At 40.2% G+C, this 23,951-nt stretch overlaps 1 protein-coding gene across 9 annotated transcripts in view; it reads right to left on the bottom strand.

Moving 5' to 3' along the window:
• Positions 1 to 23,951, bottom strand: part of NR6A1 (nuclear receptor subfamily 6 group A member 1) — a 418,534-nt gene that overhangs the window by 351,150 nt on the left and 43,433 nt on the right. For 8 of the 9 annotated variants that reach the window (XR_007769973.1, XM_050926256.1, XM_050926257.1 and 5 more), the window contains one exon: positions 20,762 to 20,821. The exons of the other annotated variant lie outside the window; for it this stretch is intronic. Coding sequence is in view for 7 of the 8 variants with exons in the window: in XM_050926256.1 (XP_050782213.1) it covers positions 20,762 to 20,821 (60 nt within the window). In the remaining variant the exon portion in view is untranslated. The remainder of the gene's footprint in view (positions 1 to 20,761; positions 20,822 to 23,951) is intronic. 9 annotated transcript variants of the gene reach the window in all.

The following is a 23,951-nucleotide window of genomic DNA, read 5'->3' as shown; positions in this document are numbered from 1 at the left end:
GAATAGTTTTATTGTTGGATTAGGTCATCATCTCCCTGTATTCAGATAAACTTCACATTTTCCTCATGCTACTGGAACAAACCTTTACATATTAAGTTAGCTAGTGGTGACTCAAAACATTTTACCTGCCAAGACCCAAGTTCAAGGTTTGTTTCTGCAGCAAGAGTGGATGATATTAACAGCAGGACAGAAGTGCTGTGATTTTTACAGCGCTTTAGCAAGGTCACCAATTAAGGAAAAAGAACTTTTGACTCTTAGCAGTTAAGTGACTAGAACAACTGATCTTAGCTATTTGATTTCAAAGTAGATTTGCTTGTAATCCTGAAGCCTTCACATATATGCTCCACTATCCATTTATGATTTTAGGGTTTGGGGATTGGTTTTGGTTTTTTCAAATACACAAAAAAGTCAATTGCAAAGCAGTTGAAGGACTATTTACCTTTCTCTTGTCAAATAACCAAAGTACAGTATCAGTTTCATGTGTGTATTATCGCCACATTCTTGTGAATGCATTTTCTCCTCTTAGGAGGTGCATGGAATCCAGATTCATAGGTTATAAAGCCAGAAGGGACCAGTGTGATCATCTAGTCTGACTTCCTGCTTAACAGGCCATACATAGGACATCCCTGAATTAGTTTGTTTGAATCAGAATATGTCTTAGAAAAAAATCCAATCTTGATTCTAAAATTTCTAGTGTTGGAAAATCCATTACAATCCTTAGTAACTTGTTCCAGTGGTTAATTACACTCACTGCGAATAATTCCCATTTGTTTAGCTTCGCCGTCCAGTCACTGGATTATTTTATGCCTTTATTGACAGAGAACTAATCTACCTGACAATCTTTCCCCATATGGTACAGACTGATCAAGCCACCCTTTAATCTTCTCTTTGTTAAGTTAAATACATTGGGCTCACTGAGTCTTTCAACATAAGGCAGGTTTTCCAAACTGCACTCATCCTGGAGGCTCCTCTCTGAACCCTTCCAAATTTTTCAACATCCTTCTGGACTTGTAAACACTAGAACAGAATACAGAATTCTAATAGAGGCTGCACAAGTGCAAATGCAGAGGTAAAATAACGTCTTTACTCCCACGCCATATTCCCATTTATATATGCAAGAACTCGATTAGCCCTTTTGGTGACAAAATTCCTCTGGGAGCTTGTGTTCCGTTAATTTATCTATCATTGCCCCCTAAGTCTTCTTCAGAGTCACTGCTTCCCAGGATAGAGTTTCCCATCCTGTAAGTATGATCTTCATTCTTAGATTTATGACTATGTTTGGCCACTTTGAAACACTGTCTACTTGCATCCAGCTTACCAAGTAATCCAGACTGTTCTGAATCTGACCAGTCCTCTTCATTATTTACTGCTCTCCCAGTCTTTGGGTCAGCCAGCTTCATCAGTAATCATTTTAATTTTCTTCCAAGTAATTGATAAAAATGTTAAATTGCAAAGGGGCCAAGAAACCACTGTAGAAACACACACTCAATGAATCTCCATTTACAGTTACATTGAGAACTATCAGTTAGCCACTTTAAATCCACTGAATGTGTGCCACATTAGAACAATACAAAAACATTCTTAATCAAGATGTTTTGAATTTCCAAGTCAAACGCATTACAGAAATCTAAGCTCACACCACTTATTTTTAACAAAACAAGTTTGTAATTTATTTTCCATGAACCCATGTTGATTAGCATTAATTATCCTCCTGTAATTCTTTATTAATAAAGTCCCAGATTGGTCACTGCATTATGTTACCTCGGATTGATGTCAGACTGATAGGCTTATGATTACCCTAGGCCCTCTAATTTACCTTTTTAAAATATTGACACATTAGTTTTAGATCCCTCTGGAACCTTCCCAGTGTTCCAAGACTGATCAGAAGAGAATATTAATAGTCCAGAGAGCTTATCAATAGTCCAAAAAGCTCCTTAACCAGCTTTTAAAAAACTCTTGAATGCAAATTTATCCGTACAAGTGAGCTTGGCTCTCAGAGCAGTGCGTGCTTCAGTGCAGGCTATCCTCATGAGTAATTACCCTGAGTTCGGGATGGGTTTGTATAGCCCATGCTAAAGTGCACACTGTCACAGATCCACTACTCCAGTACCTGGGCTAAAATAAAACTAGCTCAGGTGTATCTACACAAGCTGCAAGCACACCAAGACTGCAATACAGACATCGTAATGTTAGTAGCTGCTGTTTAATATCCTCCTGAGTTACTTTTGGCATGGAAAATATTCATCCTATAATATGACCATCTTGTTTTCCCAAATACAAAACCAGAAATATTTATTGATGCACTACATGTACATGCACATGCAATGCACAGGAAACATTTTGTTAATTTAGTTGGCACAGAAAAGACCTCTTTATAGACTAGCAGTTAAAGTTATTTGTAGGTCAGAGTCTCAAACAGGATAAACATTCATTTTCATATGGCATTTCCATAACAGATAAACTTGGCTCTTACAAGATGCACACGAGCTGATTTCCACATGTTTGGATTATTACACAGCTCTCAAACACGAAGCAGCAGAAGATACAGGCTGCCTTTACAAAAGGAGGAGAAAGGGAAATGGGAATTCATTTTAGTCTTAAATTCAAGGGAAAATGCACAACTGTTTCTTGAATTTGGCATGAAGCCTTTCAATTTTTATACATTTCTAACTCGCATATACTCATTAAAGAAAAATTCAACTGATTACTTATGCCCTTGTTAGTATGTTCATTTCTACCACCTGCCAGTTTCTGAATCACTTCAAAATCCCTTCAAGTAATCTCCACTCCTGTCACATTACTTGCTGCTTGTCCCATTAAAGACACACTCAACAAGCCTTTTTCTGCACAGACAGATGCAAGTGGAGTTTTTGCTCCACAAACCACAGGCAAAATACACAGACTGACAATTTTCACAAGTACTTATCCAAACCACACTTTTCAGCCTTACTGCCATGCCGTCTTCTATCCGTAAAACGCATCGCTGTACAATATAGTCTTAAAATAGCCACTTTTCATAAGAGACTCCACAAGGGAACAGTGCCATCAGTGAGGCCCAGATGCTCAGTGGTATTTAGGTGCCTAATATTGAAATTATTGGGAGACAGGTGTTTAAAGGTTTGAGGACCTGTGTGTTAGTGTCTCATTTTCATAACCAAGGAAAGTACCCAGAAAGTGGACCCACCATTTCCTTCGTTTTACGAGATCAGCAGTTGAGAGGAGACCTGGAATTTCAGACAAATTACTTTATATACTCATTCATAAGCCGAATTTTTTTAGTAAAAAAAGGAAAGCATCAGAGAAGGGGGTCGGCTTATGAATGGATATAGAGAGAAAGAGGAGGGACACAGCCCCTCCCACAACAGAGGGAGCAAGGAGAGGCAGCACAGCCAGTAGAGTCAGAAGGGAAGAGACAGGGCCAGAGTCTCTCCACTTCTGGCCAAGCAGCTGCTGTTCCTGGGCTGGCAGGCTGCAGCCATGCCGCTTGGCCGCGTTGCCTGGGCACCGGAGCACGCTGCAGCCGTGCCACCTGGCCCAGCCTGCTGGAACATGCTGTGGCCATGCCACCCGGGCTGACCCGCTGGAGCCGACTGTGGCCACGCTACCCAGATAAGGTGGGAAGGGAAGGGATGGGGAGAGTGTGGGGGTCCTGGGCTAGGAGTGGGGTCATGTGGGGAGTGGTCACAGGGGTTACTCCCCTGACTCCCAGCTTCTCTCCCCCAAAAAATTTCTCCACCAGTTGCTGTCCCAGCCCATCAGGGTAAGCAGCTGGCGCACCGGGACATTTTGTTCACCTAGGTTTACCTCTGTGCCTGCGGACACTTCAGGTAAACAAACCAACCATCTCGGCACCCCCAGCAGCTTATCCTGATGGCCCGGGAGCCAAAGTTTGCCGACGCCTGAATTATAGGGTCGGCTTATGAACAAGTTATAAAAATTTTCCAGTTTTACCTATCCATCTGGAGGGGTGGGGAGGGGTCATCTTATAAACAAACCAGCTTATGATCGAGTATATACAATAGTCTTTCTTTGCCATACAAGAAAGACTATCCCCACCTCACCTAAAGGCTAAACATAATGACTGTGTTTAAAGCTCAGAACAGGGAATCAGGAAATTTGTGTTTTCTTTTGACACTGATTCACTGGCTGACCTTGTGGCAAATCACAAACTTTGTGCCGTGTTTTTTGGAATATTTAAAAATAGTGTGCGTGTTATATATATAGAGAGAGAGACCGAGACTGACCAAATGAAAAAAAGTTTACGCTTATCTGAACAGCAGGGTAGTAGTGAGTCTTAATGGTTTGTCTACATTTTGGGATCCCAGCATAAAGGTGATAAATGGGCATAGTTATTACTTCACAGAAAGAGGCTAAGGCCAGGTTATTAATGCATGTCCAAAAAAAATCCCCAACCTGCGCTCCCTCCCACGCACATACACACTTTCCAGAGAAATCCTTGTACTTCTCCTGACCTTACATCTTAACTAGTAAGATTAGTAGGTCCCTAGTCAACTGCTGTCCTATAGCATTCTTCCAGCAAACAATCTGCTTAGCATGAAGTTTTAGTCCAATGTACTTTAAAGAAAGCTGTTTGGAAGTTAAGTGTTTTGACAAACTTTTTGGCACTTAAGTAAACAGAGCATTTTCTCAAACATCTTACACTTTCATGGAATTATGCCAGTATCACTAAAGCAGAAGTGTAATTAGTAGGCTCTTTTACTAAGCATTCTGCTGAATAGCACTGTGCTTTGGCTATCCAGCAAGCTTGCACAGGTAGCTTCATACTTAGTAGTAAATAAATGTCTTAGTTTTTTATCAGAGTAATTTAAATGGGAAGGAGTGGGATGAGAATGAGGAAGGAAAAATGATTCAAGACACTAATTTTTGAAGCAGCCAGAAACGGCAAGGTACATGTAGAGGACAAGGTCTCTTACAATCATTGTGTGAGCTTCAGGTGGTGAAGGAACATAATATTTAAAAAGCGGCACCTTCCCTAAGATTTGGCACATCAGCGTAAATCACTAGGAAAGCATAGCTTTGACAATAATTGTTTCAAGTGTAAACTAGGCTTTCAGATTTTGAAAATAATCTGTTATGCTGTACACTTCTCATCTGCAGAGAAGTCTCCTGAAATCTTACTACACTGTAAGAAGCATTTACAAATCCAACAGCTACTGACATCTTCCTCTTGATCTCTAAGAAAGGGTGTATATCTGACGTGTATTTCTTAATTGGTATAAAAAATTTCAGTCATTTTAACAGTTAGAGCAAAACAATCCCATGCAGCAAGTGAATGTGCCTCTCACACAATAGGTGTGATCCTGTAATTGGATTTAGCTTTACAAGACAAATTCATTTAGTGCCAATAAATGTCTTTAACATGCCTATGTTACTTTTAGTATACTTGTAGCACCTAGTATATATATTACCTATTTGCCTCATATCAGAGACACTTCTTTCAAGTAAGTATGTACAGTATTTGCCAAAGTTTATCAATGTCCACACAAATTGTATATGGAACCTCTGTGCATTACAGAAGATTAGTGGGAAATGAAGTATAGCATGTACTTTTTTGCAATGTTAATTTTTTTACACTTAATTTCTTCAAACCACATCAGAGGCATGAAAAGCAAATTTGTTATTCAACCTTTAAAATTCTTCAGAATTTTTTTAAACATTTTTTTTAAACAGATTGGGAAACGAAACAAAAAATGTTGGTTTTTTACTGCTATGACAATTCTGTTTGGCTTCCGTTGAATCAGACACCACAAAAACATTCATCTTCAGGTTAAAAATGAGCAAAATACACTTCTGTCTAAAGGGGCAATTTTTCCACTCATTGCCTGAAAAGAGTGACTTAAAATGCATGTCTTCTGAACCATAACTGTGTTTAACACAATCTAAATTTACACACTTTAGAAAAATCAACAGTCCCAGAGAATACATGACTTTCCATGAATCAATTTTTATTTAAAAATAGAAGCTTATTAATACAATAGAACCTTAAAAGCTGTATTCCTCTATAGTTGCTTACTGTAAAGATCATATGCACAGATTAGAATACATTTAAAAGGTATAAACAGATTAGTCCAAAAACCCTTTCCTGTTGAAGAGCTGAGGTTAATAAAAAAATCTCCACCTGCATTGGTGGCCTAAGTCCATTTGCTTCCAGGAGATACAAAAATATATACTGTATTTCACTTAGATTCACAAATGAACTCCAAAGACAATCCTTGGACTCCTGAAAACCATTATACAAGTGATGAGGGAAATGAGCTGCTCAGTGTTTCTAGAAGTTAGAAATATAATTATTTCCAAATATTTTTAGTACAGCTTGCAAAACATTTCAGTGTGAAGAGAATCTTTAAAAATCAGTGTATCCTCCCCCTCCCCCAAATACTCATTAAGTCAGTCTAACTTTCCAAATTATGCCTACGTGCACTAGATATTCAGATTGTTTTTAAAAACAATCATTGGGGCTACAGTAAATGTGCTCCACTAAAAATAAAAGCACAAAAAGTTTTAAATTCATAACATCCTTATTTGACTATTGACGTGTACACACACAGTGCAGTTGCACCACAGTGAGTGTGGGTAAAGCAACAGATTTCTTTCAAAGCCAAAGCCCTATCTCTCTCATATCCTGGGACTAGCACAGCTACAACACTGCATACAACAATTTAAGCAACTGGCAGAGATCACTTCCAGCTGGTTTGCATAGTTTGAAAGAGTTAGGATAATTAGGTAGATGGAAGAATGTGGCAATTTAGGGAGAATTTAAACAAATCCTTTTGCAGCTAAAAGCTGAATACAAAAGTACGTAATTTAACCTAAATCATGAACTTTCTAGGCAGAAGTTTTCACATGTTTAACCTAAAACTTAAAGGGATACCAACAGCTTGAGGATGGAGCTGGGGGGTGGGGGAAAATCACACTTCCCTCTGAAAGTTGTTGTTGTTTTTTTAACCAGCAATACCCACAGCTTATTGTTTTCTTCTTTTCAGGTTGTTTACTTTGGGTGGGGTTTCCAAAAGCTTTTCAGTATTGGCCTAACTCTGCTCCCACTGGAGTCAATGGTAAGACATCCATTAATTCTTGCTTTCATTGAAGTCAAGTCCAACATGGTGCACTTTTGGAAATCCCACCCTGTGTATAAGTCAGTCAACCTCAGTGTTTCATGGATGGATAGTTGCTTTTTCTCTCTCATGCTAGCATGGCTACAATGCTCATGTGGCGCTCCTGAAGTACCTGCAAGAAGGTAATCAATCAGTAACAGAAGCAACAAAACTGAAACGCAAGCAGTACCAGGCAAAGGCAAACACACAGAAGAAGGGAGAGATGGGCTAGGCATGTTTTGTGGTGTTGATTTCACATGTGCCCAAAAGACATTTCTAAACATCAACAGTGGAGCAGAAAAAGCCTTTACAAATTTTTAAAGAATTTAAGAAATTCTAGTTAACAGTGTCCTTTTAACTGGAGCCAATCGGAACTATTTTAGGGTAAAGTTCTGATTCTCACCATTATTAAGCAACTGCGGAAGCAGTGGTCAGTCTCTCCCTTCCCTCCCCCATTTCATGTTATTTGTAGTAGAGCATGTAGACAAACAAATTGAGATTGATGTGTTCTGAAGAGCTCTCAATTCAGTCCTCCAGAGCCACTAAAGATCAAATGTGTTTTAAAAGGAACAGAACAAAAAGTTCTCCAGAGAACTGAGGCAGGTGTGTGTACCCTTTCAATGAAAATAAAGAAAAGCTGTTTTGGTTTTTTCCATCCTGAGTTTGGTTTATAGATGTTTAAATATTATATATATATAAATAAAAATAAAAAAACTTAAGTACTTCCCTATTTAAATATTTAGGCTTCTTAATTGGATAAGAAAGGACATTTGTTTACTGTACAGTTACAAATTGGAACATTCAGAGCCATTCTAAGCAGTAGTCCAAGTCATCTTTGTATAAAGAACTGCAGTCTTACATGCCTGCGATTCATTAGCCCTCAGCTACACAGTTCCATTTCATAATTAAAATACTGCTATTTAAGACCTTGCAATAAAGAATGCGGAGCCCTCAGCAGTGTTTCCACTGCTGGCCCAGGGAAAAACAGATGCATGGAAACTATGTAGGGCGTATGTATGCACGTAGCAGCCTTCAGATAGCTTCAGTGAACATTCAACGCTGTCGGTGAGTTTGAGAGTTAGAAAAAACCATCGACCGTTGACTGTACCTTGAGGTTTATCATAGACACATTGCTAAACAGAAAACTTGAACTTTATATATAAATTACATTTGGTTGCTATTAACAGGTCATGATGTACACACATTTTACATTGTGAACAAAGACTAGTTGAGATCCCTAACCCCCTGAGCCCCCTTATAAGTATCTTTATGTATTTCTTTAAAAGGATGTCTTCAGTTTTAAACATTAAACTGTTACATTTTTGTTTTGTTTTTTTAAACACATTAAGTGGGATTTCAACAAAAAGAAAGTCTGAATGAAAGTAACAGAAAGTTTTGCACACAGCTGATACAGAAGCAGTAACATGTCCACAAATGAACAGTAAAATTTGGAAATGAAATTTGAGAATGTTGTGCTAGAAGAAATGTGATGCAAACTAGTTCAGAATGGAAACCTACTTCCCATTTGGGCTGGCAATTTGAGCTTTGCTGGAAAAGCTTTGGAATGTCATTTAATTTGTTCTTGTGAACCTGCTTCCCCTAATCCTCACCAACTGTTCACCAGGAGTATTAACCAAGAATACTGAATTCCATATTATTAACCCAGCTGTCCCTCCATCTTACACTGTCACAGGACAACTGTATGGGGAAGAAAGTTCAGCTCTTTTCATGGGATAGTTAAATGTAAAATCACCTCAGCAAAGAACCAGACACAGGGCACTCTGTCCACCCTGCTTAAAATGTCATATATACCACTGTACCCACAAAATGCTTTAAAAGGAGACAGAGGGTGGGTGGGAGGGAGAGGGTTATTTTTGCAAGGATTATGGAAGCCAATAAAGAGATTACTTAGGTTAAAAGTTAGATTGTTGTACCAAACAATCTTAAAATGAATGCCCTGTGTCTGGCATTGCAGACTGTGCCTTACAGACCTTTGCAACTGAAGAGCCAACAAAAATTCAACTATATCTTTTACTGTCCCTCCCTCCTTTTAAAGCAAAGCTATGTTTTAAAACTGAAACAGGCTAGAAATTATGGGGCAAATTATGGAGGATGTTTGTCTTTGCTTCTGAATACTCAATCTGTATAAAATTTCTTCTCAGTAAGTGGTCAATTAATATGCAGCATCCTTACAAAAAAAATGAACACTTCTTCTTGGCACCAAAGGAGTTTTAGGCTATCATGATAAAGGTGTAAAGAATATGGATTTGTCTTAAGTATGAAGTCTCAGAAAATGTGTTTTACTCCAAACTTCTGGTACAGAAGCCAGAAGAGCAAATTTTTCATGAAAAGCATTATCTGCCTTTCCCAAGTGTGCATCACAATACCTCCATGAGTAAGTTGAGCATCATTGCCAGACCCTTTTCCAAAAGCCTATAAGCCGTTCGCCTTTCTTTTGTTCAAAAAAGTGGTCAACTGACCTATAGTTGTCAATTAAGGCCAGATCTACACAAAGCTTTTGCCAGGGTACTAGTGTCAGCTGGGGTGTGATTTTTTATATTTCTGCATTTGCAAAAGCCCTAGTGTAGACTGTTATATCAGCAAAAGAAGTGCTTTTGCCATTATAGCTACGGGGAACTGGAATAACCAACAGTAGCACTTTTGACAGGTTAAGGTGTATCTACATCAGGACAGTTTGCAGAATAGCTATACTAGCAAGCATTTCTAGTACAGATCAAGTCTAAAAATCTTAAGCTGGCCAGAATCTGGCCTTCTGAAATGGCTAGACTGAAAGGGTAAACTGAGAACTTGGAGAGTAGTTGGCATATATAAATGCAGCTGTGATCACCCATGATTTTTTAGTAGCCAAAAAGTGAAGAGACGATGGGCGGGATTTTCAAAAACAAACAAACAAAAAATCTTTAAATTCCTTATGAGCACACCTCTCATTTAAAGTCAATGGGATTTAGGCACCTGAATTATTCAGGTGTATTTGAAAGTCCCACCTATGTTCTTAAATGCAACAGAGCAACCATGAGAATTTATCTAATTGTCAAGCCTTAGGACAATTCAAAGACAATGCAGGTAGGTAGATGCCTGAAAGATCTGTGGCGCAAAAATAAAATGGCTGTGCAAAACAATTTTAAATTACTCCATTTTGTATAGACTTTAGAACTAGCCAGTCAATTGTTTTTATTTTCTCCATCTACATGTACTTTACACACTGTACCAAGGTAATACGACCCTTATTGGAATAATGTGTGTGTCCTGGAAGACAAAAGAGAAACAAGGTAAGTGAAACAATCTTTTATTGGACCAATTTCTTTTGGTGGAAGGGATAAGCTTTCAGGCTTCACAGAGCTCCTCTTCAGGTCTTGAGATGGTAACCAGACTGTCTAAGCTAAATACAAGTTGGGACAGCGTTGATGTTTTATTAATTACTCCATGGAATTACAGACTGGACTGTATCTGAAGAAATACTACTGCACAGCTTAAGCATCTAATGGCTGCAATCAACATTCATTGCTGTCGGTGGGTTTTAGTTTGTATCAACTCACTGATCAATGAATGCAAACTGCGGACCAGATATCTAAGAAACTGCAAATTCATGCAAGTGTTTTGTGCCAAGAAAAGATGGCTCATATTTTCTGTTCAATAGGGGCTACATTCTGGATTACTGTTTTTTTAAAGCTGTGTCTAGTGGTAAAAGCAAAGGATGGATCAGGACTCCTGGTTCTGCCACTGGCTCTTGGGGGAACATCAAGGTAAGTTACTTCAGCTCTGTCTCTCTGCATGAAATTTACCAACTAGCTGCCAAGGAGGTTGTAAGGTTTAACGTTCATAAACAACTCCAATTTTTTGATGAAAGGAGCCATTGTAACCCTTGCAGAGAGCAGGCCCCATAACTGAACATAGGTATGTTCATTGGAAAGTATGAACTATTTTGTTTAAAACCCTTCAGACACCAATTCTCATGCAACACTGCAAGCAAGAGGCTCCTTTCATACTTTTTGATGCAGTGTCAAAAGAATCTTTTAGCCCCCAACATGCCAGATTCCAGACTTCAGCCTGCACACAAAGGCAGACACTTCTCTCCGGATTCTTTTCACAAGGAGACTGGACTGAAGCAGTTCTGTCAATCAGCTATCTTCAAGCAACATGTTGCTTCAAGAGAATTCTGAGGGGAATACCCCACAACATACATATGAAACACGAAGTATGCGATATGGCTAAAATAAGCTGTTGCTCATACAGTTCTGTATAGGTCTGGATTTCTCACGGACACAAAACATTAAAGTATTGTACACCTTGTACTATATGCATGCTGCTATGCATTTTAAGAAAGGTGTTTTTGAAGAGAAATTACACCTGTGTAAAGCATATTATTGATAGACAAGTGAGGAGTAAGAATGGGTAACTGATTGACTTTAGTGCTAAATGCCACACTAGAATATTTTTCCCCACACATCACAACTAGCTTTGAAATGTTACCTTCGAACCTCAAATCTGAAAGTGTTGAGAGGTTTTCATCTACTGCACCAGAAAAGAATGCCAGACATACTCAAGACAAGAAGCAGACTCTGCCAGGCAGGACTCTACTTCAAAACAAGTGAATACAACAACAGGTGTGTTTTTTTCCCAGGAGATGCAGTAATGAGAAAATTCAACAGTTTTGATTTTTAATAGTTAATTAAAGCCATTTATTAAAGCACTACAAAATCTATATTAGGGTTCCAGACAAAAATACAGGTGGCTGCTTGTAGTCACAAATATTTTGTAGCACCACTCCCCAAACATATATTTTCCCTCCCACAAACTGAGTTGCAGTGACACTTTCTGCATCCCCATGAGACTCCGTGGAACTGCTGGTGAAAGTACTGAACTCCAGCAGCTAAGGGCTCTTCATAGGAAGATACTCCGCCAATTGTCGTCACCTAACAGAGCTGTCGGACTGGTAATGGGCAAACTCTTAATCACTTCCAACTGCAGAGGAAGATCAAATTTCATCCCAGTGAAAGATATTTATATACATACATTAGTGCCTGTACAGTAGATTGAGGAGACTGACAGTTTAAGCCTTCCTCAGAACTATAATCTTTGTGCCAGGTATGTTGGATCTGCAGACTTCCTGCCAGAAGAAAGGAAAAAATTTAACTGAAAATCTCCTATTTAACAGATCCATCACAATGGGATGTCGAAGTGCAGCATGTCACCAGGGCAAGAAAGAAAGGACGAATGGGCTAGACTTTTTAAAAACCATGTATCAATTTACTGGGTAAACATACGATGCAGAGCCCTCCCTTCAACAGCAGGGACTGATCGGGCCTATACCCTTAATTTTTAAAACTTACTTAAGGTATGTAAACATGACCATTTGGCCACCCTACACATCTCTGCGTTTTAAATGATCATTCAGGCCAGGAGGGTTCTTGGCTCTGAATGAACGAGCACAAACATTTAAGGGGAATGCACTTTCTACTTCTGAATGCTTCTGACGTGTGCCACTTGGCTGCTTCCCCCCACCCCTTGTTTATTTATGATAGATGTTGCAGGCCAACAGAGCTAGAGATTTTTCTGAATTGGGTACTTAGCATTAAAGGTTGATTTTTAGAGCTCTCTTGACAGCAAGATTATGCCATGAGGGGGCAGGATTTTGTTTGTTTGGTTCCACGGATTGGGATTTTTCTTTAAAATGGTCTTTTGCATGTGGGTAGAAAAGTACAGAAGACGACATTTCTTGTACTTAGGTTTGTTTGGGGAATCAAGGCTGTGTTAAATCCTAACACAACTTTGCTATCATGAGAGGTGTGGGACTGCTGTTCCACAGTAAGACCTTACCTCCCCTCAAAAACACTCTTTGCCAAAGATACTGAACCAGGATGACAACATTTAAAGATAAAAAAACCAAGTCCATTTTTTACAAGAAATCAAAAGGATGCTTTAGACAGGGTATTTAATACAAGATTTAGGTCCCAAGAGGGAGATCTCATTGGTGTAGTGTTGAAAAACAAGGGCACTCTAGGACATTGTATGTCTGGTTAAGACCACAATCCCGTCATCTCTAGTGAGCTAGAAACGTCTACCACTTTCATTTTAGAGCATCTGAGGGTTTGGCCCATATTAAGACTTTATTATAACAACTCCAAACAAGGCACGTTCCCTTGTCTTGATTAGGTTCATCCATACCAATACTTAGCACTATGCCTCATTTACAGACCTGGCCCTTGAAGATGTGCTGTTTATAGAATACTCTCTCAGGAATGAAGATGATACAAACAGCTGAACATCTTATTTAAATTCATACCTCTTAAATATCCAGAGTAATTAATCTAGCTACAGGGTTTGCATGTGGAATTTGACCCCTGAGAACAGATCCTTCTTGTGGGCTAGGTCTAACTTAGCGGTGGTTGCCTCCTGAATTGGATACAAGAGAACCAGGATCTCTGGACAAGGCAGGGACAATCTAGCTCATTTCTGACATTTACTTTTTTATTTAATTGTCCTGAAGAACATTATGAACAGAAGAAAAGGTGATTATTTTGGCCCTGGGAGAACAGGCTGTAGCTACAGCCTATTAATCTCCATTTGTAAACAGACTTTTGCTGCAGATATCCCTCCCTCCCTCCCGGAACAGGGTATGTACCTCCACTTGAACTTGGGATGTACACTCTACGATCCTCTGCCTGCTTAGCCACCTCCTATAAAGCTTATTACTTATTTTTAATGCTTGAGAATACAGAAGATTCTCCCTCCCCTTCTTTCCTTTGTCCAGGAAGAGAGTCTATTAAACACCCATAGTATGGTTTCACAGAGTTTAAGACCCACCCTCCAAGACATTGCCTATACCACGGGGTTGACCATCTCATAGCAGAAGACCAAGCTCCAGAACCCTTGGAGCTGGGCCACCAGAATCACCAGTGCAGGAAAAGGGGGGGGGGGGTCATGTACCTTGGAGAGTGTTGATGAAGCAGAGTTCAACAGCTGCAGCAAACTGGACATTTGACAAACAGGGCTTGCTACCTCCAACGTGAAGTCCAAGGCTTGCTAATGGATTCAGAAAACATGCTTGTGCTAAGACAAAGTTCAGGGTCTATCAAACCTGCATACTACAGTACTTGTATTGCTATATAGACCAGAAACCTATAACCTCTTACAGGCCTGGTCTACACTACGCGTTTTAACTGATTTTAGCAGCGTTAAACCAATTTAACGCTGTACCCGCCCACACTACGAGGCCCTTTATATCGATAAAGGGCTCTTTAAATCAGTTTCTGTACTCCTCCGACGAGAGGAGTAGCGCTAAAATCGGTATTACCATATCGGATTAGGGTTAGTGTGGCCGTAAATCGACGGTATTGGCCTCCGGGCGGTATCCCACAGTGTACCACTGTGACCGCTCTGGACAGCAATCTCAACTCGGATGCAGTGGCCAGGTAAACAGGAAAAGCCCCGCGAAATTTTGATTTTCATTTCTTGTTTGCCCAGCGTGGAGCTCTGATCAGCACGGGTGGCAATGCAGTCCCAAATCCAAAAAGAGCTCCAGCATGGACCGTACGGGCGATACTGGATCTGATCGCTCTATGGGGAAACAAATCTGTTCTATCAGAGCTCTGTTACAGAAGACAAAATGCCAAAGCGTTTGGAAAAAAAAAATCTACAGGCTACACAGTGCTGTGTGACAAGCGTAACGGGAAGCCAGAGACTCAAATGGATGCTCACGGAGGGAGGGAGGGGGTACTGAGGACTCCAGCTATCCCTCAGTCCCCAGCAGTCTCCAAAAAGTATTTGCATTCTTGGCTGAGCTCCCAATGCCTGTAGGTTCAAACACATTGTCCACCGTGGTTCAGGGTATAGCTCTTCAATTTACTCCCTCCCCCCCTCATGTGAAAGAAAAGGGAAAGAAATCGTTTGACTATTTTCAGCGTCACCCTATGTCTACTGAATGCTGGTGGTAGACGTGATGCTGCAGCAGTGAAGAGCAGTATCCGCTCTTCTCCCCTCCCCGGTGGCAGACGGTACAATATGACTGCTATTTGTCATCACCATCAGCCCGTGCTTGATAACTGCTAAACACCCCTGGCTGGCCTCAGGGGTACCTGGGTAAAAATAGGAATGATTCCTGGTCATTCCCAGTAGATGGGACAGAACGGCTGGTAACCACCCTCATCATAGCAACTGGGGGCTGAGCTCCATCAGCCCCTTCCCTTTCCTGTGTAAAGAAAAGATTCTGTACTGCCTGGACTATCATAGCAGCGGCATGCTGGGCTTCTCTCCTCCGCACCGCTTAATGTCCTGCCTGGACTGTCATAGCACCGGGAGGCTGCCTCCCCCTCATTTTATCTCACTAACAAGTCACTGTTTGTTATTCCTGCATTCTTCATAACTTCATGACACAAATGGGGGGGGACACTGCCACGGTAGCCCAGGAAGGTTGGGGGAGGAGGGAAGCAACGGGTGGGGTTGTTGCAGGGGCACCCCCCATGAATGGCACGTAGCTCATCATTTCTGCAGGATCTGACATGGAGCAGCTGTGCTCTCTGATACACTGCTTCTCTAGTACACTTGCCCCATATTCTAGGCAGGACTGACTATTTTTAGAAACCATAAAGGAGGGATTGACTCGGGGAGTCATTCCCAGTTTTGCCTTTGCGCTGCCGGCCAATCTCAGCCAGGGGCACCCATGATAGCAGCAGACAGCACAGAAGGACAGATAACCGTCATCTCATTGCCAAATTACACTGGCAGCAGACGGTACAGAACAACTGGTAACCATCTCTGCTATCATGCAAAAGCAAATGAATGCTGCTGTGTAGCGCTGGAGTATCATCTCTGTTCGCGGCATCCAGTACACATACGGTGACTGTAAAAAAAAAGCTCAACGGGCTCCATGGTTGCCATGCTATGGCATCTGCCAGGGCAATCCAGGGAAAAATGGCACGAAATGATTGTCTGCCGTTGCTTTCCCAGAGGAAGAAATGACTGACGACATTTACCCAGAACTACCCGCAACAATGATTTTTGCCCCATCAGCCACTGGGCTCTCCACCCAGAATTCCAATGGGCGGGGGAGACTGCGGGAACTATGGGATAGCTACGGAATAGCTACCCACGGTGCAGTGCTCTGGAAATCAACGCTAGCCTCAGACCATGAACACACACCGCCGAATTAATGTGCTTAGTGTGGCCGCGTGCACTTGACTTTATACAATCTGTTTTATAAAACCGGTTTATGTAAAATAGGAATTATCCCGTAGTGTAGACATACCCACTGTCAGACTTGGAGTGGCTAGAGGCATTCCATATGTGTGGTCAGTACCAGATCCTGAGCATGAAGTGGTTTGACTGTGAGAAAAGTCAATCAAACAGAGATCTGGCCTTCCTTCAGTTGTTCATTACATTTAAATGCAGCATTGTGTGCTTCAGCCCTGTCTCCAGAATGGACGAAAATACCTGAGCACACTGTGCTCTCAAGCTCTCCATCAAGGGGTGAAAGTGTGCATGCCCTGACCTCACCTGGCACCACTCATGGCGCTGCCCCAGAGACTTGTGAATTCACAGGACTGAACCAGATGCATGAAGGCCACTGATATCTTGCAACACTTTCACAGGTACATCTTGGCTTATCAGGGCTGAAGTTAGCTCTTAGGACATAACTGACTGCACTCTGACTGATCAGTTGATACTGTGTTGGAGGTCTGTTCTTCTAGTACACTTGAACGAAATTGTTCCCTGCATGGGCTGGAAATCCAAGGGGTAGTAGCTCAGTGCTAATAAAGTTTGTAAAATCTCAGGCCTTCAGCACGGTGTGTACCCTGCTCTTACAGGGTTCCCTCCCCCTTCTGCATAAGACAGAAGGAGAGTGGCTTCTATGCCCTAAGATACCACTGAAGAGAAACACACAAGCTGCGATGCTATAGAAATAAGTAATATTTGAAAGGCTCACTCTTAAAATGATCTCTAAGTGAGCTCCTTCAACTTTATAGATGTTTCCTAAGCCCCTGCTCAAGGGAAAGATAAGGGAAGCCTTCATGTGGAGCATACATGTTGTTCCACTGAATACCATAATGAGCAAGGCAATGTTACATATGCAACCACATGACCACAGTCAACAAGACTGTCACTTAAGGGCTGGCTCACACCTTAAGGGGGAATGGGAAAGCATTCAGAAATAATGAACCAAAAGGCCCTTACCTCCTACTGTCTGAAAGACTCTCCCTTTTGTCCCTCCAGACCTGGCGGTTCAGAAGCAAGCAATAAAACTATGGGGCACAGCTAATCCCCAGATAGCCCAGGCATTTATGCACCCTTCTGCCTGCTTCTCTACTCCTCTGGTTGTTTGTGAGGTGCTCCAAGCAGAGAAACCTGCCCAGAAAGTTGAAGCCAGCTAGCTTATCAGAAGGGATGTCTCCAGGAAGCTTGCTGCAGAGCTCCTAAGGCAAAGTAACAGCCCAGTTACTCTTAGAATCCAATCAGCCAATTTTGTTTTCTGGTTGATCTGAGCAGCAGGTCTCAAACCTTCTTGCAGCTGCTGGTGACAGTCTATGGTTAGGTGCTCACAGATGTGGCCACTCCAAGTCTGGCTTTACAGGGAAAATGCCATATGGCCAAAGGCTTTACCAACTAGCCAGTGAAAATAGCACATAATACTTCGTAGTTGTTCATATTACCATTTTATTTACTACAACATGAATGATCATCCTGAAATGGACTGAAGTTCCTGCTGTGCTTACTTTTCCATAATTTTATTCAAGGATAGCTAGTTTACTAATGAAATCTAGTCACCTGGTAACAAGTAAAGGATATGGTACTTGTCTTATCTACAAGCTGTTAAATTGCCTGAACCTGAAGGTCCTGCAATCTAATAGTATCATTTGTCTAAACACAGATGAACAGATAGATATTCACAATCCCCTCCACACCCCACAGAATAATTCTGACCATTTGGTCCCTTCATATCTCAAACACATCAAAACACACTCCTCTACCACACCCACAAGAAAATACACACTATTTTCTTTTAAAGGTTTAAGATCCTTGAAAGGGCCTGTTTCTTAGGCAGCAAAATGGAAGGCGCTGCTCTTTTTAAAGGCACATGCTGTACCTCCCTTTGGCTGGAATTCTCTACAGCAAAATACGTCCCAAGGGGACAGGAAACTAAAAAGTACTGCTGGATTGTTCACACAAATTCTTTTCAAATGCTTGTAACAGTATTTTGAATCTTCAGCTCTAACCTTGCAAAGACTTATGCATGTGATTAATTTTCCACACATTAAATATCCTCATTGAACTCAGTGGGACTGCTCAGGTGTAAAGATAACCACAGACAGAACTCTACAGAATTGGAGTTTTAAAGGATCTTTCCCCAAGCCTCCAACACTGAAATGTCCTGCTCACTTAATGTAACCACCTCAGTACAGCTCCAGTGAAACACCCTATTTTCAAGGATTTATAACATGGTATAAATATTTCAGCATGACTTTACAAAAGAGCAGCCTGCAAGGTCTCAGCTGGGGAGTAGGCATGTTTTCACATACTTAAAAATTCAAGAAGTAAAAAACAAATGACAAGGTTCCTGGGTTTAGATACAGTTTTTGCCCTTATGCAATTCAAAACAGCTTTCTTTCTATAGAAAATTTGGAGGATCTTCATTCAAAATATGGCTGTTCCCTTTAGACATTTTCAAGGACATTGCAAGTGATGTTGACCTACAATGAAATGAAAGCAGCACACACACTAGTGCTTTCCATAAGGCAATTACAGTCAGTGTACAGTGACAGTTCAGAAGAGGTGCAGTCCCAACACAACACAAAGCATGTTCACTTCAACTGCAAAGATGCATTAGTAAAACTAATTTAGTCAGGGACACTGAGTTAAACAAAAATCTGAAGCAAACGCCTAATAACCCAGGAGAGTCATAGCAAAAGGATAGCCCAATTCACTGGCACAATAAGCTGCAAAAAGCCAAGGATAAAATGGGTGCTCTGCAGACCTTAAGTAAAACTTTTGGATGCAACAAGTATCTGGGAACTCTGAGTTTTATCTTCTTCTACATTAATATAATTCTGAAAGTCCTGAAAGGATTTGGTAAAGCAGCAACCCTTCCCCATTTGATCAACTAAGAAAAACAGATGGCTCAAGTGTTGACAAGCACATCGCCATAATACCACGATGCAAAAAACGAACGCGAAAACCATAGTTCAATTCTTGTTATTAAGCAGCCTTACCTTGAGCATTCAGCAAATATATCCAGATGCTAAGCTATTATACAAAATAACATTTCTCTTAATACACTTTGTGCCTTATGGAGATACGACACCCATAAATCTAAGTAACACTGGGCAATAAAGATTTAATGTTAAACTATTTTTTCAAATCATCATAGCTGATTTTCAAAAATATGCACATTCAGTTTGTGCACCTAGTTTGCACATGCAGTTCCAACAACTACACCAGTAAAACTGCCAATTTGTATTTGCAAACAATCAAGATGCTGGCCTCACCACTTGCACACAAAAATCTGATTTGTCCATGCAATCACTCATTATATAGACTAATTAAGCAAGAAATTCCACATATGCTTTTGAAAGTCAGGCCGTAGGAGCGTATTTTAAATGCTCAAGCCACGAAAAATTATAGCTAAAATACTCTCCACAAACTACATTGCTATGTGAAAGCTTCTTCAAAGATTTAAATGATTTCTCAGGTGCAAACAGGTGCAATCCCCCAGCACAATGAGGTCAAGGAGATAGAGCATCTCTGGACTTCGAACCTCTTGAGTTTGTGTGATTGCCCCTGAAACTTATTTGACCACTATCTTCTAAATAAACTGCCAGTTAATTGTTTACCTATTTTGAGAATGCCTCAGGGAGTTTCCAACAAATTAAATACATTGTCTTAAAGCAGGAGAAATCTGCACTGAATTGCTGCCTCTGTTTAGAATTAGATATTTAGAATTTACACCTAAACACTCCTGTCTCTGATAAGGACTTATTGCCACCTAGTGGATTACTTAGTCCGCAGATATACTAATTACCACTAGATGGAGACTAAAAATAAGCCATTACTAGTGAAGTAACTGGATTCTGAAAGTCCTAAAGTTAAGATTTTCAAAGTAGCATAAGGGAGTAAAAATGCCCTAAATCCATTGAAACGTAAGCCTGAGCACCAACTCCCTTCATCTCCTTTGAAAATCCTGGTCTGTATGACTAGGAGAACGTCTGCATACAAGACTGTGTCTATATGGGAAGGGTTTTGCTGATATAGTTAATCCTGCAAACTCTATAGGGTGGATGCAGTTCTACTGGTATAGAAGTGCTTGTACCAGATGAAGTGAGTCTACACTAAAGGTTTTTTTTTCCCAGCATAGCTATATCAGTTAAAAAAATATATATCATGCACATAGCTATGATGGCAAAACTTAGTATAGACCAGGTCTAGGGCGCTTTTGTGGGAGGGGAGAAAATAAGAATTCTTCCTGAAAGTGCAATGCCCTGCTCCTTAAGTGAACTTTTTTTTACTGCATTGCTCTTCAAAAACTTCCATACTGAAGTACTATTTCAATTCACTGACAATCTCAAAACAAAGGAAGTTGTCAATGAAAAAGAAATGCAACCTAGTCATGTGGGGTAAAAAAGAAAGGTACTTACTGCCCACAGAGTTCATGGGAAGCCCAGGAGATGAGAAACTCATCTGTTCGACATCTGTAGCTAATAAGAAAAAAAATGTTTAGGCACTCGCATTTATTTAAAATAGAAATTGCAATATTTAATTTTGAAAGTTAAAATAAATGCATGTTTACACTCATATGTCCATCTGTTCATCTCCCTTTTCATCATGCTAGATAGTTGCATATAAAGGCTAATTTCAATTTTGCTATATCTGAGAAAACAAATTTCAGCATTTTTTCCTCCCTAAAAGCCCCTAAAATTGACAGATCTCCAGATTAGAGAGACACTACACACATGCATGCATATACAACATGGCAGCATACATGGGCATAAAAATATTGTTTAAAATATTGTAACATTCACTTTGGTATTTCAAGACTTGAGTGCTTATTTACGCAACCTGAACATTCTTGTAAATGTAGATTTGATAGATTTTTCTAGATTCTTATTTAAAAAAATATGGAGAGTATCTTTATTCTACAATGTTGCTAACTTACAAGCAACAGCTAAATTCCATATCTCAACTATATAGTTTCTGTGAAAGTGCATTGCAATCCCAAATTTTCAGAAATCATGAGTCACATCCCAAAAGGTCATCACATTGGCTTAAAAATTATGATATTAAAAATAATGTATTTATGGGATTTTTATATGCCAGGTTGAGACTTTGAAGGGAAGCCACTAACCCTTAAAATGTTTCCTACCATTTCTGGTTCAAAACTGAACCTTACATACATATAGAGTACTGAAATGTAGCTAGAAGGGAGACTGCACTTACCCTACTAACCCCAGAATGCAGTCTCAAGCAGACATGGCTGCAATGCTCAGTTGTGCCTGATTAAATTTCTAGATATTTAAACACAAGCTTGAAAACATTAGTCATATTCATTTGAAAAGGGAACATCACATGACTTCAGGACCTGTGGTTTGAATAAAAGCACTAAGTATCAAGACTTGCCCAAAAATCTGAGAAATGACAAAATTGCTGGAACTCCAGCTCCCATGACTTTCAGGAGGTCCTTAGGAGTTAAGTTTGCCCTTCTGAAAACTTGAGTTGTACAGAGCAGTCTTAAACCTTACAGAATGTAGCAGCCCACCCTAACCATTTCACACCATCAATATGCCACACATGCATGCACAGTCTTAACTGTACTCTTTGAGCTTACTAAAAATATCAAAAAGGACTTAGTACACATTCTGTGAGAGGGTCATAGCTTAATCATATGCCAACCAACATGTCAGAATAATCAATTGTGGCTACTTCAACGCAAGTTTGACTTTCTGCAGTAAAAAGTGCTGGGCTAGAAGTATCAAAGGATCTCAACAATACTTTCACGTGGAGAAAAGTATTTCACTCTTTACCAATAATTTGGACAACTGAACCAGTTTTACTCCAAGTTTACGAAAAAAAAAAACCACTCTGTCTTTGGGCTGAGACTAAGACTGGAAAATTTCAGCAAGCCATGAGCCTCTGGAAACAGGTTGGGTGAAAACAGTTATGCAATTGTAGGTACTATAGCAGCCAATGCCACTCTTCCCATGATAAACAAACTGTGTATTTGTACTTCTAGTTGTCACCATCATGTATTTTTAAAAGTTTATTCTTCAGACATTACACAGCAAAAAGTTACCTTTACTGTATTTATTCATGTCATTTTATTAATATCTCAAGGTATCAAGAGACACTAGTATTAAAGTTAGAATTTTTATTTAAGCAATTTTATTTTATCCTCCATCCCTTTAAGAGATGTCTATCTTCCATAGAAACATGTGCTATTGTTTCAAAGCATTCATTTCTCTAGTCAGATAACAGGCATGTGTAACTGTCTCTGAAAACTTTATTTTCATCAGTTTGCAAAGAATTCCTAAACTCTAGGTTCCATCAGCTTTAAATTCTACATATTAACCTCTGAAATGGGTCAGCCCTAGAAATGGCAGAAGGGGTCAAGAAGATGAGATCCAAACAGGGTCTGGAGTCCCTTCAAAAGGATCCTTATCAGAAAAGAAATTCCCTTCAAAACACTGCATAATGCAGGGACCCTCCCCCAGCATCTGATCAGCAGCTGCACCAGAAGTAGTTTCCCTCCAGCACAAGGAAGCCACGAGCACGTATAAGATATAGAACAATATCATGCAGTTGGGGGAGAAAAAGACCATCCAAGGTTCAAGAGGGGTCTAACTCCAGACAGGAACCTTAACTTTGGAGAAGAAGTTTATATCTAGGAAGGACCCATCTACAAAGAAATAGGTTCAGTTGTGATCATAGATCAGATAAAGCCTTCTATTCTCACTTTCAAAAACAAATTCCTGTTGATAGTGATTTCTAAAAGCACGTCCAGGATTCCCAGGCATTGTGTCATATTTCTTCCCCCGCCCCAGTAATACTTCCTATATTTTACCTTTTCATTATGGTCTGGATATACAGGTTTGTGACTCTGCTTTTGTAGCGTTATTTGAATTTGTCTCTTCCTCACATCCCCATGATCTCCCAAGTCCATCAAGCAGGAGAATCTCCAGAGTATCAGTTTTCTTGCTAGTAGATTATGTCCCACATCTACCCTTAAGACCAAAAACAATGCACCAATATACAACACTACATTCCTAAACCACAGAACTCACTCCTGGAAGCATACCTTCATAGCACAATACAAGGGTCTGTCTTTGGCCAAGTCTTTCCTGCATTTTATCTTTCTATTTTTCCAATATATTCCCTGGTGGACTAATAAACGATTGAAGACAGACAGTATTGCTGCTCCTGGTGGATGTTTATACATCTGTTCGTAATGTGAAATGTGTCCAAATGCTACAGTAATGAGGTACACTACAGCTACAAATAAACATTTAAGCATTTACAACAGACCATTCTTGTAGGAAACAGCAGATGTGCATTGTGGGCAGAGCACTGTAGTTATATGCCCTTCATTCCCTACTTGACTCTAGCTTCACTTATCAAGAATGTTTTGTTTATACTCCTACTTTGTCTTAGTACATGGAATGAGAACAGAGATAACATCGTATATGAATCAGCTGTCATGGACCAAAAACTGTTGAGATGAAGACTATTAGTGGGAGCTCAGGGTTCTCAAAGGCATCGTGCTACACTCCAGTGGGAGACAGGAGAGACATTTTACTGCCCAGACCTGCTAAGTATTTATATCTGAGTTCATTC

This window comes from Gopherus flavomarginatus, chromosome 17 (assembly GCF_025201925.1).
Source record: "Gopherus flavomarginatus isolate rGopFla2 chromosome 17, rGopFla2.mat.asm, whole genome shotgun sequence".
In the NCBI taxonomy this organism is placed as follows: Eukaryota; Metazoa; Chordata; order Testudines; family Testudinidae; genus Gopherus; species Gopherus flavomarginatus.
Note: the sequence above shows the minus strand (reverse complement) of the source record. Positions and strands in the feature narration are given on the sequence as shown.